Below are 13054 nucleotides of genomic sequence, written 5' to 3'. Positions count from 1 at the left end.
AGTTTGGCCTTGGATTTTAATGGGAACAAAACCAGCCATGAAGATACTTGCATTTGCCTCTGCATACTTTGTGGCTTGGCTAGTGCCTGATTCCTGCCCAGGTGCTGTTTCCCTAGAGTTTGTTAGAGCCTTCTGTGCTAAGAGGAGCAGCAGAGCTACTATGGGCATGTCCAGACTAATTTTCCAGAAGTCCAGAAGAGTAGTCTAAATTGAGACATTTAATTCAAATGAGACATTTCATTCCTTTCTATTAAAATTTTTGATATCTTTGTAAACTGAGCCAAACAGGTTTTGGGATAGTTAAATCTTAGAGTGTTCTGCCTCTGCTAAACTTAGAATGAAAACTGAGCTGAAGATTTCTGAGCCAGCTTGTATTAGAGTGATTTGCCTGTGCTTTGGCTTTGTTGATTTATGCTGGATAACTTTGAAAACACACATAACTGTTTTATTCTTTGCTGTTCCCTTGATATTCAATTATAGTCTCTGAATGAATTTAAAATTTTTACCTGAAGTGAATAGGAATCTCTCAAAGCATTAGACAGCCTAAGTAGTAGCCTAACTCTGCTTCTCTGACAGTAAAGGCAGTACTTAAGGAAGAAAGTATTTAAGCTCCTGTGAAGAAATTAGAAACAGAACAATGACTGGTAGTGCTCACACAGCCAGTGATCACCAGGGACTGAGTGTGAAGTAAAATGCTGACATTTCTGAATGCAACTAAAACCCCAAATTACCTCTTTGCATGAGGCTTTTCAGACTTTGAATTGGAACCATTAAAACACTCTTGAAAACTGAGGTTTGCAAAAGCTGAAAAAAAATTAATATAAACAAAATATTGAAAAGTTTAGAAGTTAAAATTTGCTTTAATTCAGTTAAAATTTATCTTAATGAAATATTAAATATTAGACATTAAAATGTGGATATATTTAATTTCAGCTTATTCTTCTTTAAGAAAATGCTATGAAAAGGAGTTTTTCCATTGTTTTGATGAAATGCTTTGATTCTGATTAAACAGCATATGGCAAAGACACATTTTTCCATTGGAAAAAGTTTTTGGAAAGTTTGATTTCCTCTTTTTGGATCTTGTTTTAAGTTAGACCGCTAATTCCCTAAGAGAGGCCTTTCTTTTTCTCATATTTGTGTAGATATCAAAAGGCAGAAATGCTAGTGCTAAGCAGGATCTATCATCTTAATATGGTGCAGCTAATAAAAAATAGAAAGACAACAATAAACTTAGGATCATACAGATTGAATCTGTTATTGGTTTGGGATTTTTTTTCAAGTGTAGAAATCAGCTGGCAAGATGAGACTTTCAAACAAAACCTCTGTGGTAGTGTTTGCTGACTAAAAAACTAAATATAATTCAGTGAGAATAGTTCTGCTCTTTCTATGTCTAGTGCAAAGGAAAATAACTAAGCACTGCTCAGTTCAAGTGAAAATTTTCTGGGAAGTTTTAATACAAAAAGTTCCATCTAAAAACCAAAATGTGGCAATTAAGTTATTGATGGTATCAGTGATCTTTTTGCTGTCCATATGGTAATGAACTCAAAGTTAGCAGCAGCATAAACTGTTAAAAAGCCATTTATGTTGCTTTAGGGAAAGTATTCCACTGTACATCCTTACCAGAGTTAGGAATATATCAAAAGTAACTCTGAAGGCCTTGTCTCCATCCAACAGGAGCATCTGTTTCTGTTGGAGCTAAGGTGTTGCTTCTCTACCTTTGCACCCTTGGGTTCCTTTGGGCTTTTGTCCCCTAGTTTCCCCTTTCCCCTTCCTTTATCACTCTTCTACTAAAGATTCCTTTCTGCAGTGAAGACAGCCCCAGTATCCACTCCTGCCCATTTTCTGTCTCTATTCCTGATCATCTCCTAGATTATGCCTTTGACAGTAGGAAAGGATGATTTTTCATTCTAATTAATTACTATAGGTGCTGTTGCCTTATAGAACTTATTATGGTGCCGTAGTTGTGCAACATCAATTCTTTGCCCATGTAATTGATCCTCAGGGCCTTGTACCTTCTGTAAAAGACAAGTGGGCCAGAAGCCATCTTCACTGGTTCTTCAGTCTGCAGGGGTGGTGTATGGATGGCTCTCATGGGACTGTGGGTTGCTTTTCATGGCTTTCTGAATAACTGGATTCTTTCAGTTGGAAGGCTGAACATCTGTGGCAGAGACATCTGGTAACAGTCCTTGTCTCTAACTGGAAGTAAGGAGGTGTGGGTTTTCTACTTTTATTGGGGTTGCGATTGAAGGCATTTGAGATGAGAGTTTGCATTTAGACTCAGGTGTTTATTGTTTCTTACTAATGCTACAGCCGCAGAGTTGTGAGTTTTGTAGTCTTTATTAGTAAGGTACAAAATGGTTAACTGTTTTTTTTTTATAAGGTGTTTTAAGACTGAACTATCTAATTAAGAAATGACACCTAAATTATTTTCCCTTTAAACTCAGTAACTGATCACAAGAAGCTTGTAATGTGGTCTTTATTGTCTAATTAAAAAATACTATTTAAACTTATGAAGAAGAAGGGAAAAGAAGGTAAGAAAGAACAACTTGTTTTCATTCTAAAACTTGTATTTTGCTTCATGTTTATTACTCTATTCTAGAACTCTAAGTTTTCTGCCTTGTGATATTACACATTTCTAACCAACTACACACTCGTAATCCTAGTGCTATCAATCAATTTTCGAAGTCTTCTCTACAGCCTCAGGTCAAACGCAGTGTTCTCTTGTAAGTCTGTGCCTTTCAGCACAGAAAGTTTAAAATTCTCAGCATCTAGGGTTCTGGCAAGGAGGAACCCTCCAATGCATTCCTGCTCTGTACTTCCCTTTCATCTGACGTCAGGATTTCCTCACCAGCCTTGTGCAAGGTGGCAATTCCCCTTTCTGGCTTTTTGAGTGGAGAGAGGGGATGTTGTAGAGGAGTATTTGACTTTTTCTTCTCTCTCTTAATTACACTTTCTGTGAGGTTTTTCTCAGCATTACTGTTTGCTAGTTTCTTCCTTCTGTAGAGCAGGGATACAGAGAAAAGTTCCACGCGAGAGCACCTTTGCGCCAAATCTGGGGCCATGATGCTGTTACTCTTGTAGTAGTTGTCATCTCTAATCAGTTGATCCATGTAGGTTTTTCAGAGACAGCAAGCAAAGGCAAAGACATCGTTCTTCTTTGTTCAATATTGCCTCTTTTAGTTATCAGACTCTGGGGAGAAACAAGTTTGTACACAAAACCCATGTCGTTTTTAACGGAGGCCTTCTCTCTGTTAGCATGGAATTAATGATTTCACTCATGCACAAGAAATAAAAACTAAATTTGCACAAACACACTAATTTTTGGCATTTCCTTAGCTGCTGACTGTATAACTTTTCAACACCCTTAATGACTTTTTAATATGCCTTTTGTGTGAAGTACCTATCTGGAACCATAAATAAGAAGAACAGATGGTAATAAATGACTACCTAGCCACATGCCTGTTCTGCTTTTTCTGTCATGACAGAGTCACCTGAGTCTAATCAGATTCATGTCATTACAAAAATAGTTTTTCAAAGCAGCTTACTTTGCTGTACTATTAGGCTATTGTTTAAGTGTCTTTTTTTAAATTTTCAAATACTCTCAGATCACCCTTGGCACTCAACTAATTCCTGACTTGGATTATGAGTTTTGGAAGCAGTGTTTTTTTAGGATTTCACGAAAGACTAATGTAGGAGGCATTCATGTTCTTCCCATTCAAGTACATCCTGTCCAGCTAAAGGTCTTTTCTATGTGAAGAAGCTGAGCTAAGTTAGTGCTGTAGCTTGCAGTTCAAAGTCTTAAGTAATTCTGATGCCTGGATGCCAGGGGCACACCCTGCATTCCAATTCATTTATGAAGTTAAAACCTGAAGAAATTAGTTTTTTTCCCATATTCCAAGCTTACTTTTGTAAGCAGTAACATAAAGACACTATAGTCCCTCAATCACTGGAGTAGTGCAACAGAGAAGTTTTTGTGTTCTTAGTTTCAAAGTCCTACTCATGGTCAGCAATAAAGGGCATTCATTGCTGAATCTCAGTTATATCTGAGGTATCTAAGCCTTTCGGAACTTCAGAGGTCAGTTCCTGTTAAAGTGTGAGAAAATCAGTGCTACACTGTCACAGGGAGGGGCTTTGGGAGTGTGGTGATGTGCATGCATGGGATATATGCCATGGATAGGGCACTTTGAGGACTTGACCAGGGGCAGCAAAGTTGCTGCAATATTCGATAAATCTTTAGAAACATTTTGGTCTCTTGCACCTAATCACCATTGTGAACAGGGAGGTCAAGTGTGCACAGCCCAATGCACTCCTGATTGCATATGTGGTAGGCCATAGTTTAGATCTTGGCCAGCTTCATCCCATTCTCTGTCCCAGAGATACAAAGATGAATTTTTTCAGGAGCAACACATGGCCAGGACAAGGCCCGCCCCTGGGGAACAAACTGTAGGGTATGGACATTGTGCAGAAAACTGGAAAATATATTGCTTCTTTTTTTCTGTTCTTGAGAAACTAGGGCATCCCTGAGTAATACTGTGGGAGGAAAGAGAAATTTTCTGACAATTGGAACAGTAATGGTCAAGAATTACTGTCACTACAGTAAAATTACATTGTGCCCTTTGGCTCCCTGTTCTCATCTTCATGCATTCTTTCTTTCTATTAGAAGTACAAAAATCAACAAAAACATTATCTGGTGTCCAGAACAGATGTATGATAGTCAGCACCACTGTCAGGATTTTACTCATGACTCCACTGCTCTCTTGCTGTGTATTGCTAAATCGTCTATCTAAGAGTTCTGCCTGCTGGAAAACCAGAGACATTCCTCCCAGGAGCCTTTGCCTTCTGTGTCCTCATTTTTCTAAAAAAAAAAAAAAAAAAAAAAAAAAAAACAAAAAAAAAAAACACCAACAAATTAGAAATAAAAATGTGACACCAGCTCTCTGGGCAGTTATGGACCCATGAACAGCACTGGTGCTTAGTAAAGAGACTTCCTCAGGTATCATGTGTAGCTTGCAAAGGGGAGCACAGAGCTGCATGAATTAGCTGTCCTAGAAACACTTCTAAATCCCTCAGTGACCTCCATGGGGCTGCTCAAGAGGCTTGATGGCTGCTTTCTTTTCAGGCCTCCATTTGAGAATCCTCTGACTGCTAGCTAGACAGACTGGGGAGGCGAGGGATGGTCCTACATCAGCTTCTGCAAAATAGATATTTATAACCCTCCAGTTAGCTGATCCAGTTACAAAACTGGAAACCTCCTTCGATTTTGGTTGACCAATTTAAGCAAATAGCCAATACACCCACGTAGTAAGAGGTGGGGCTCAGAAATGTAAAATAATGAATATTCACCATCAAGTTTTTATTCTTAGTGATGATGCCACTGTGCTACTTATGTTTTAAAATTTCAATTATTAATGTTGCATTTATAGTGGTGTTTCTCCTCTCTTTCAAAGGTTATCTAATGTAAAATGTTAGTAACGTGAAACGTTATATTTTCAGAAAAAAACCTCGACACATTTTTGACCCATCTTTATAAATCTCTTTTTCAATGTCACTTTATGATGTTTAATTTGCTTTATAATTAATTGTAATTCTTCTTGGCTTACAAGGTGAGCATCTTTTTTGGTTGCCCTTTTAATATGGAAATATTTTAGCAATAATCTAAAATAATTTTACTTTCCAAAGAGGAAAAATATAATTTATATATCAGCAATCCAAAAATGCATGAGCTAAAAGTAAACAGGTCATACACAGCATCAAGTAGAAGTATACAGCCTATTTATCAAGGCTTTTCTAAACTTTCCCTGGGAAGAAAATGTATTTTGGAATTATTTGTCATATTGGTTTCTCTGTTTTAAAGCTTCTGAATTCAAAATTAAGCAGATGGAGTGGAGCTGCATAAATTGTATTTATAACTGTTCTTTTCTTAATAGTCCCGACATTTCATGTGTCCCCCGTTATTTACTTCAGAATATGCCAAATACAACACTGCCTCTTTTCTGGCATTGCAGGAATGCAGGATTTCAATTACCTCAGCAGCAACTGCTTTGAAATCACAGTGGAGCTTAGCTGTGAAAAATTCCCACCTGAAGAAACTCTGAAGGGCTACTGGGAGGACAACAAGAACTCTCTTATAAATTACATTGAGCAGGTAACAGAGAAGAGGATGGCAAAACCAGTTATTGTGCATAAAGCTTCTGAACTTTGTGCTTTGTGAACATCTAATTCAAAATATCATATTAATCTAGATGTTGCTTTAATTCTTATTTGTCTCTGTGGTAGTAAATCCTGTGTAATATTTCTAAATAAGTGGAAGAAGAGTGGAAAAGAAGGATGAATTTACAGTATAGAATCCTTCTCAACCTACTTAAGCTGTTACAGACATTTAATTTAAATTATTTGTGTTGGGTTTCTCAATGACAAGAAATACAAATCTCCACAGTCTATGACTGACTCCCCCAGTGCTGGTGTGTGTGCTCAGAGAGATGGATTGACCTCTGCAGATATTCCAATGTGTGTGCAGACGTGGGATTGACAGTAAAAGGGTTTTAAAATCATGAGATTTAGGGTTAACAGAAAAAAATAAACTTAGTAGGCCTTGGAAAGGTAAATGCCTTTAGCACAGGGAGAAATAGTACTATGTAGCTAGTACATTATAATTGATATAATTGTTAGATGTGACGACTGTTTAGTAATTAAATATAATTACTGTTTAATCAGAAAGAATAATCATGTGAAACTGTGGTCATGGACCTAAGAAAGATCACTATAAACTCATGTCAATGTATACAATAGAACAATGTAAGTTTAATAATTAATGTGTAAGTTATACAATGATAGGGTATAAAATACGTTCAGCTCGAAACTTATGTTCAGAGTTAGATCTGGGTTTGTACCCCGACTCGCAGAGCTCTTAATAAAAGCACCTGCATATAATCATATCCCGTGATTATGTGTTTCTGAGCGCTAACAGGATGAACCATTCTGTGGATGTACAGGAATCTGGGCAGCTGGATTAGACCATAGAGAATTTCTGAAACCTGAATGTTGTAGTTAAAAGTTACAAATAAATCTGATATCACTAGTGGTTGCACATCTGAGATCGTGAAATGAGAAACACACTTTGTTAGCAGAGCCCATCAATTAATACATTTATTTATTTAAGGACTTAATTATGCAGAAATGCTTCAGTTACCCAGAAATCTGAAATATTTGAATATTTGAAGTGTTATACTGTTGTGTTAAAACATTATATGTAGGCTGAGGAAAAAGCTGTACTTATTCTGCAGGTTTTTACCCATTCTTTATGGAATCCATCTCAAATTGTTCAGCTCCTCTGCACAGGGGTTAATTTTCTCTGACTCATGGAAAGCTATGTTGTCACTGCACTTTCAAAATTACCCATGTATAAAATATTATTTTGCCAACTTCCTTTACTCCTGCGGAGCTACTGGCTTTATCCTTGAAGTTCAGATGGTCTGTTTGGCATTGGTTTTTATCTTCTTGCAGGATAAGATGACCAGGTCTATGCTCCAGCTCCCCTGGGAGTGCTGAGGACAGTGCAATTATGTAATTGCTGCTTTTCTAAGGCTTCTCCCACAGTGCATATTGGAGGAATCTGAACTAAACTATAGCAGCTGAATACACCATATAGATCATAAAGGGGAACGTCAATATCTCAAAATAAAACTCCAGATCCACAAGCCTTTTCAAAGGAATCTGGGAGAAGCCTGAACTCTACAGTACTTTGCTGCTTTGTTTCTGTGCATCTCCACAGAGGGTCCCAACATCCGCTCATCCCCAGCACCAAGAATTGCAATTTCAGGACATGAAGAGGCAGTAGATCCTGTCTCTTGCTTCTGAGGAGTTTGCTTTCAGACTGTGCTTAAGATACACTGGCAGGACTGGTCTCTCTGCACACTGAGATCATATCAGTGTTTTCATTTCATATACAGTGGGAGAAGACAGCTAAGGTGCTGGGACTGTTACCTGGAGCATGAAGGAGCAAGGACATGACCCACTACTGCCCTTATCCCACAGGCCAGGAGGGGCTATTGTGGCTCTCTGTGGTCCCAGCTCACAGAAATGGATGTTTGAGGTGCACTATAGAAAGCTCAAGTATCTCACAGAGGGATTGCCCACTGAAGTCCAAGTGACTGCATTTACTTTGCTAATGCTTCACCTTTAAGAAATGATCTCATTAACTCTACATTCTTACAGTAGATGAAACTTTAAACAAAAGGTTTCTGTAGGCTGTTCTTTCAGAGCTTTTCTGTGCATTCATTAATCCCCAATATGACAAAGATTTGCAAGTGAATGTTTACAGGTGTTATGACTTGCTGTGTATTTCTGAGAATTACTTGCATTGAAGAGATATATTATTATAACTACCTAGTGAATTATTTTCCTCTTCATTCCCTGTTCTATTATGATATTTAGTATTTGTCATTGATAGTGGTCAACCTGTAAACTGTGGGGTTCATAGCATGCTTTGTTAAATATATCAATAGATATTCCATTGCCAAAAAATACCATATTTTCTTAAGAATTCTTTATTTACCATTTGTTGGTGACCTTATTTATTTTAGATTCATCGAGGAGTGAAGGGATTTGTTAAAGATCTTCAGGGCAATCCAATAGCAAATGCTACAATTTCTGTGGAAGGGATAAGCCATGATGTTACATCAGGTGAGTGTGGTACCTCTGCAGTGCTTCTCCTTGGCTTGGCAACCTGCAGCCATTTCACATCTTTTTAACTGCAGTTTTAAGGGAGAAAAGGTTTGAAAACAGGATGGTGCTTTGTACTTCAAGAAGTTTGTTGCCCTCAGGATTTCACAAATCTTTCACTTGTATTTTACTCTCAGAGTAGCTGAGACTGGTTTTTTTACTTTATGGGTCTCTGATTCGGATGACTCTTGGTTATTAATGCTCGTCTGTCTTCTGATTCTGAAGCAAATAGTGCTTCACAGTTCTGAAAGGATTTAAAGCCATGTCAACAGTGCTGCTTGCAGTTTGAAGGCTAAATTTTAGTCCAAAAGTGTTATATTTTTCACAATGCAGTCATAATTTTGGTAGGTAAATTCTTGACAGATTTCCAATTTACATAACTTCCTTCAGCAGAGATAAATTCTCTCTGCTGTTTACAATTACATGATGTTTTTCAGAAGGGTGATTCTAAAAGATGAAAGCATTATGTTGGTTGGTGCTGACAGAAAATGACATGTCACTTCTTCAGTGATGATACGCTTTGTTCTAGGAATGAGTTCAGAAGGTAGCTTGCACAGTGTGCCAACTTTCAGCCTTCCCTATACACCTATCCTCTCCCACCCTGAACAACATTTTTTTTCAAAAGATAGATAGCAATTAGAAAAACAATAAGTAAATGTCACTGCTTTATGCATGAACTTATTTTATGGTGATTTTCTTGATGATATGTCTCACTATACTGTCACAGAAATGCAGAATATTATGGAACAGGACTGGTAGACAATTCAGTCACCTCTGATTTGTGTTTGCACATCACCTGCAAAGAGACTGCCAGCACTTCTTCCAAGCAGGAGAACAGTCTGTGAAAACATTAGTTACCTTCTGTCACCGTAAACACAGGGGCAAAATGTATAGAGACTGGAAATAAATTGTCAGGCATAATAAAAAGGGAATAAACTGTGCAAAGAGGTATTTGAGAGAGAGGAACTCATGATTCTATGATACAAAAATTGCATCTAATAATAAATCTTTTCACATCATTGTGCGTGTATAAGACTAAAAGTCATTTATTGTCAAAACAGGGATGAAAACAAATACTTGAATATTAGCACAGTCAGAATGAGGGAGAAATATTCTTTGGTTTTTCTCCTGCTTCTTTATTCAAGAGTTGAAATTCTGCTTTGTTCCAGTGACAGAAATTAGAATAAATCATTGCTGTAGTTCTACAGCATTTTTTTTCCCCCATTCTGTTTTATGAAGAGAAAAATCTGGGAACAACTGGACTAACTACTGACATTTTTTTGACCTTGCAAATAGCAGATATTTAGGTAATTTTTCCCTTTTTACACTGTGTAGCTGCAGATGTGGTGAAAAAGCATTTAAGGTGTCGGAATCTGTGGTATTGATGATTCCGAGATTGTAGAAAGTCTCTGTCTTTCTGCCCCGTTGCCAAAGAAGAAGCCATAATTCATCTGTGTTGTTTCCAAGGTTGTTTATTCTTGCTTATCTCTAACATGTTCTGCTGCCCTGCCGCAGGTCTGTCCTGCAGGGCAGCGTGTGGGGCTCTGCCCCCAGTGGGATGTTACAAACATTATATACCAGAAATTACGTGTACTATATTTACAATAATGTGCCAATATCTATCATCTACGTTGAACAGTGTGTCCCCAGCCTAAACCAATAGAAAAATGCCAATGCTACAGTGAAACATGGAGGGCATGAAGAAGGAGAAAAAGGACAAGACACATCCAATTAATCCATCTTGTCCCCTTTGAACCCGTAATCTAGAATCCTAAAATTTTACTTTTGCACTCGTGCCACACCTAATTATTACTTCTATCAAACACTCAGAGCTTGTAATTCATCCTGTAAGATTGAAAACTCTTTTCCATGGACAGAGATCAGAGACAGTGTCTATCAGGGCTCTGTATTGGGGGGTTCCTGACCCCCTGCCAGGGTCCCAGGGCAGCCAGAGGGAAGCTCTGCATTCCCACATCAAGGGATTACTACAAAGAGCATGGCCAAATCTTCTAAATGGCACTGCTAGCTGAACTTAAGAATAGCTCTGCAATGCTTTCTGGAGGTAGAGATATTCAAATTATTAGCCTGTGACAAATTAGATAATTGCCTACTGCTGGTGCAGGGAAGATCTGAGTCTTAGTGAAAATACAATAGCGTAATTTTTAGAGAAGATCATGATGAATTTTGATTCTGGAAAAGATAATCTGTAGTAACAGTGTAGTAGGAGCCTATCTTTGACCTGAGTGGATCAAGCTTCCATTTCTTTATTTCTCTGAACCAAAGAAAAAACTCTTGACAATGCCTGGATACTGAAACATGTAGGTAATGATGCCTCAAGGGTGACACACATGCAATATTCTAGGAAATTATGATTTATAGCTTTTTCTGAAAGATGAGAAAGGTAGTCTCACATATTTAAATTTGATGAGAATAACATTTATTTACACTTGGATTATCAGAATACCGAGGAACATTAAAAATCCATATCACATTGCAAACAGAACCTCTGACACTTAGCAGGGACTTTACATTGGCTGGGGGGTGCTTCTAAAGTGGAACAATGTCCCATATTGTCCTTTTCTTCAGTGTAATGGAGAACCTTCAGCCTCAGTAGGCATAAACTTTCATGGGGGCTCTAGCACAACTTCAAAATATATATTTTTTTTTTATTAAATGAAAGGAAGCATATATTATATATATATATATATATATATACACACACACACATACAGCTTTTACTGAAGGAAAGAAGAAGGAAGACTCAGGCAGTCAAAAAGAAAGCACTGACAGGAATATAAAAGACTGACATATGAACCTTTCTTTTTAGCTGTGTAATTAGTCTTATACATATTTATTTGGGTCCTTTTCTTCTTCTTTTCAGCCAAGGATGGTGATTACTGGAGATTGCTTGTGCCTGGAAATTACAAAGTTACTGCCTCAGCACCAGGCTATCTAGCAATAACTAAAAAAGTGGCTGTGCCCTTCAGCCCTGCTGTTGTGGTAAGTTCTCACCGCTTGTGTTCATTTATCATATGTTACAGATTTAAAATGTCCCTTTTTCCTTCACAGTATAAATGTAAGCAAGAGGTGATTTTTCAGAATATTCCTGAACATGTTAATTTAGAAAGTCTTGAAATTACTCTTCCAGCACTTGATGAACCAGCCACTGAGAGTAATGTTCCTGTAAACTCATGTAATCTCTTGGCATTCTTATTTATAATAAAAAGACACAGAGAAAGGTAATATTGAAATAACATGTTATTAATACATGTCTGAATAGCCAATCAGAATATTATAGAATATCTTTTAATAGCACAACATAAAAAGTAAGGGCTGTTGAGGTTTTGATTGAGACATATGTGTATTTAATTTGTCAGATGAGTACCTGCTTAGGTTAAGCACAGTGGCCAGCTCTGTGCAGAAGGGTAGCAATGGGCCACTGCTTTGCATTGATATCCAGTATGTGAGGTTAATAAGACCTAGACTGCATCTAGGGTTTCAAAAGCATTTTTAATCCACTTTCTGAACAGATGTGAAGGTATTTAAAACAAATGCCATTTCACTAGTGTGAATCACATGTTAAGATATGCTAAAGGAAGAAGTTTTTTACAGAAAGGGTGATAAAGTACTGGAATGGTCTGCCCAGGGATGTGTTGGAGTCACTATCCCTGGATGTGTTTAAGAAAAGACTGGATGTGGCACTCAGTGCCATGGTTCAGTTGAGGAGTTAGGACATGGGTTAGACTCAATGATCTTTAAGGTCTCTTCCAACCTAGTCATTCTGTGAAACTAGCACATTGTATCTACATTAATGAGCCATGTGTTAGGAAAAGCTCTCTGGATCTTTTCGATGACTTAAAATTGAATGCATGTTTTGATATGCTGGGGGTCTGCTGTGCTAGGTGTTAGCTGAGATTAGCTCAGCTGGTTAGAGAATGGAGCTCATAAGAGTTGGACTTAATGACCCTCATGGGTCCCATCCAACTCCAAATATTCTGTGATCTGTGTTGGCAATATGCAGATGATACTTTTTATAATATGCTATATGATTTATATGGCTGGCTATTATTCAGTTTTAATTTCATTGGCCCATACTTTCTGAAACTTTTAGTCAAATACAAGTGGACAGATGTCTGGTTCTTTAGGAAATTTTGATCACCTGTGTGTATTTTTAGACAAATTATTGTGCAGATATACTAGTATTGCACATACTTAAGTCAGCTTTGAGACACTTATGAATAAACCCAGCCTGAACCAGAAGGTACCTCTCTAAGGTCTATGTTTGAGTTAAGAATCTTCTTTCAATAAATGACTCTTAAAAGCCTAACTATTC

The 13054-nt window shown here is 37.5% G+C and overlaps 1 protein-coding gene across 2 annotated transcripts in view; it reads left to right on the top strand.

The window, feature by feature from the left end:
• Positions 1–13054, top strand: part of CPE (carboxypeptidase E) — a 57213-nt gene that overhangs the window by 41398 nt on the left and 2761 nt on the right. For both annotated transcript variants that reach the window (XM_030271412.4, XM_072928426.1), the window contains exons 6-8: positions 6006–6145; positions 8583–8682; positions 11603–11721. In XM_030271412.4, coding sequence (XP_030127272.1) covers positions 6006–6145; positions 8583–8682; positions 11603–11721 — 359 coding nt within the window. The remainder of the gene's footprint in view (positions 1–6005; positions 6146–8582; positions 8683–11602; positions 11722–13054) is intronic.

This window comes from Taeniopygia guttata, chromosome 4, assembly GCF_048771995.1.
Source record: "Taeniopygia guttata chromosome 4, bTaeGut7.mat, whole genome shotgun sequence".
Taxonomy (NCBI): domain Eukaryota; kingdom Metazoa; phylum Chordata; class Aves; order Passeriformes; family Estrildidae; genus Taeniopygia; species Taeniopygia guttata.
Note: the sequence above shows the minus strand (reverse complement) of the source record. Positions and strands in the feature narration are given on the sequence as shown.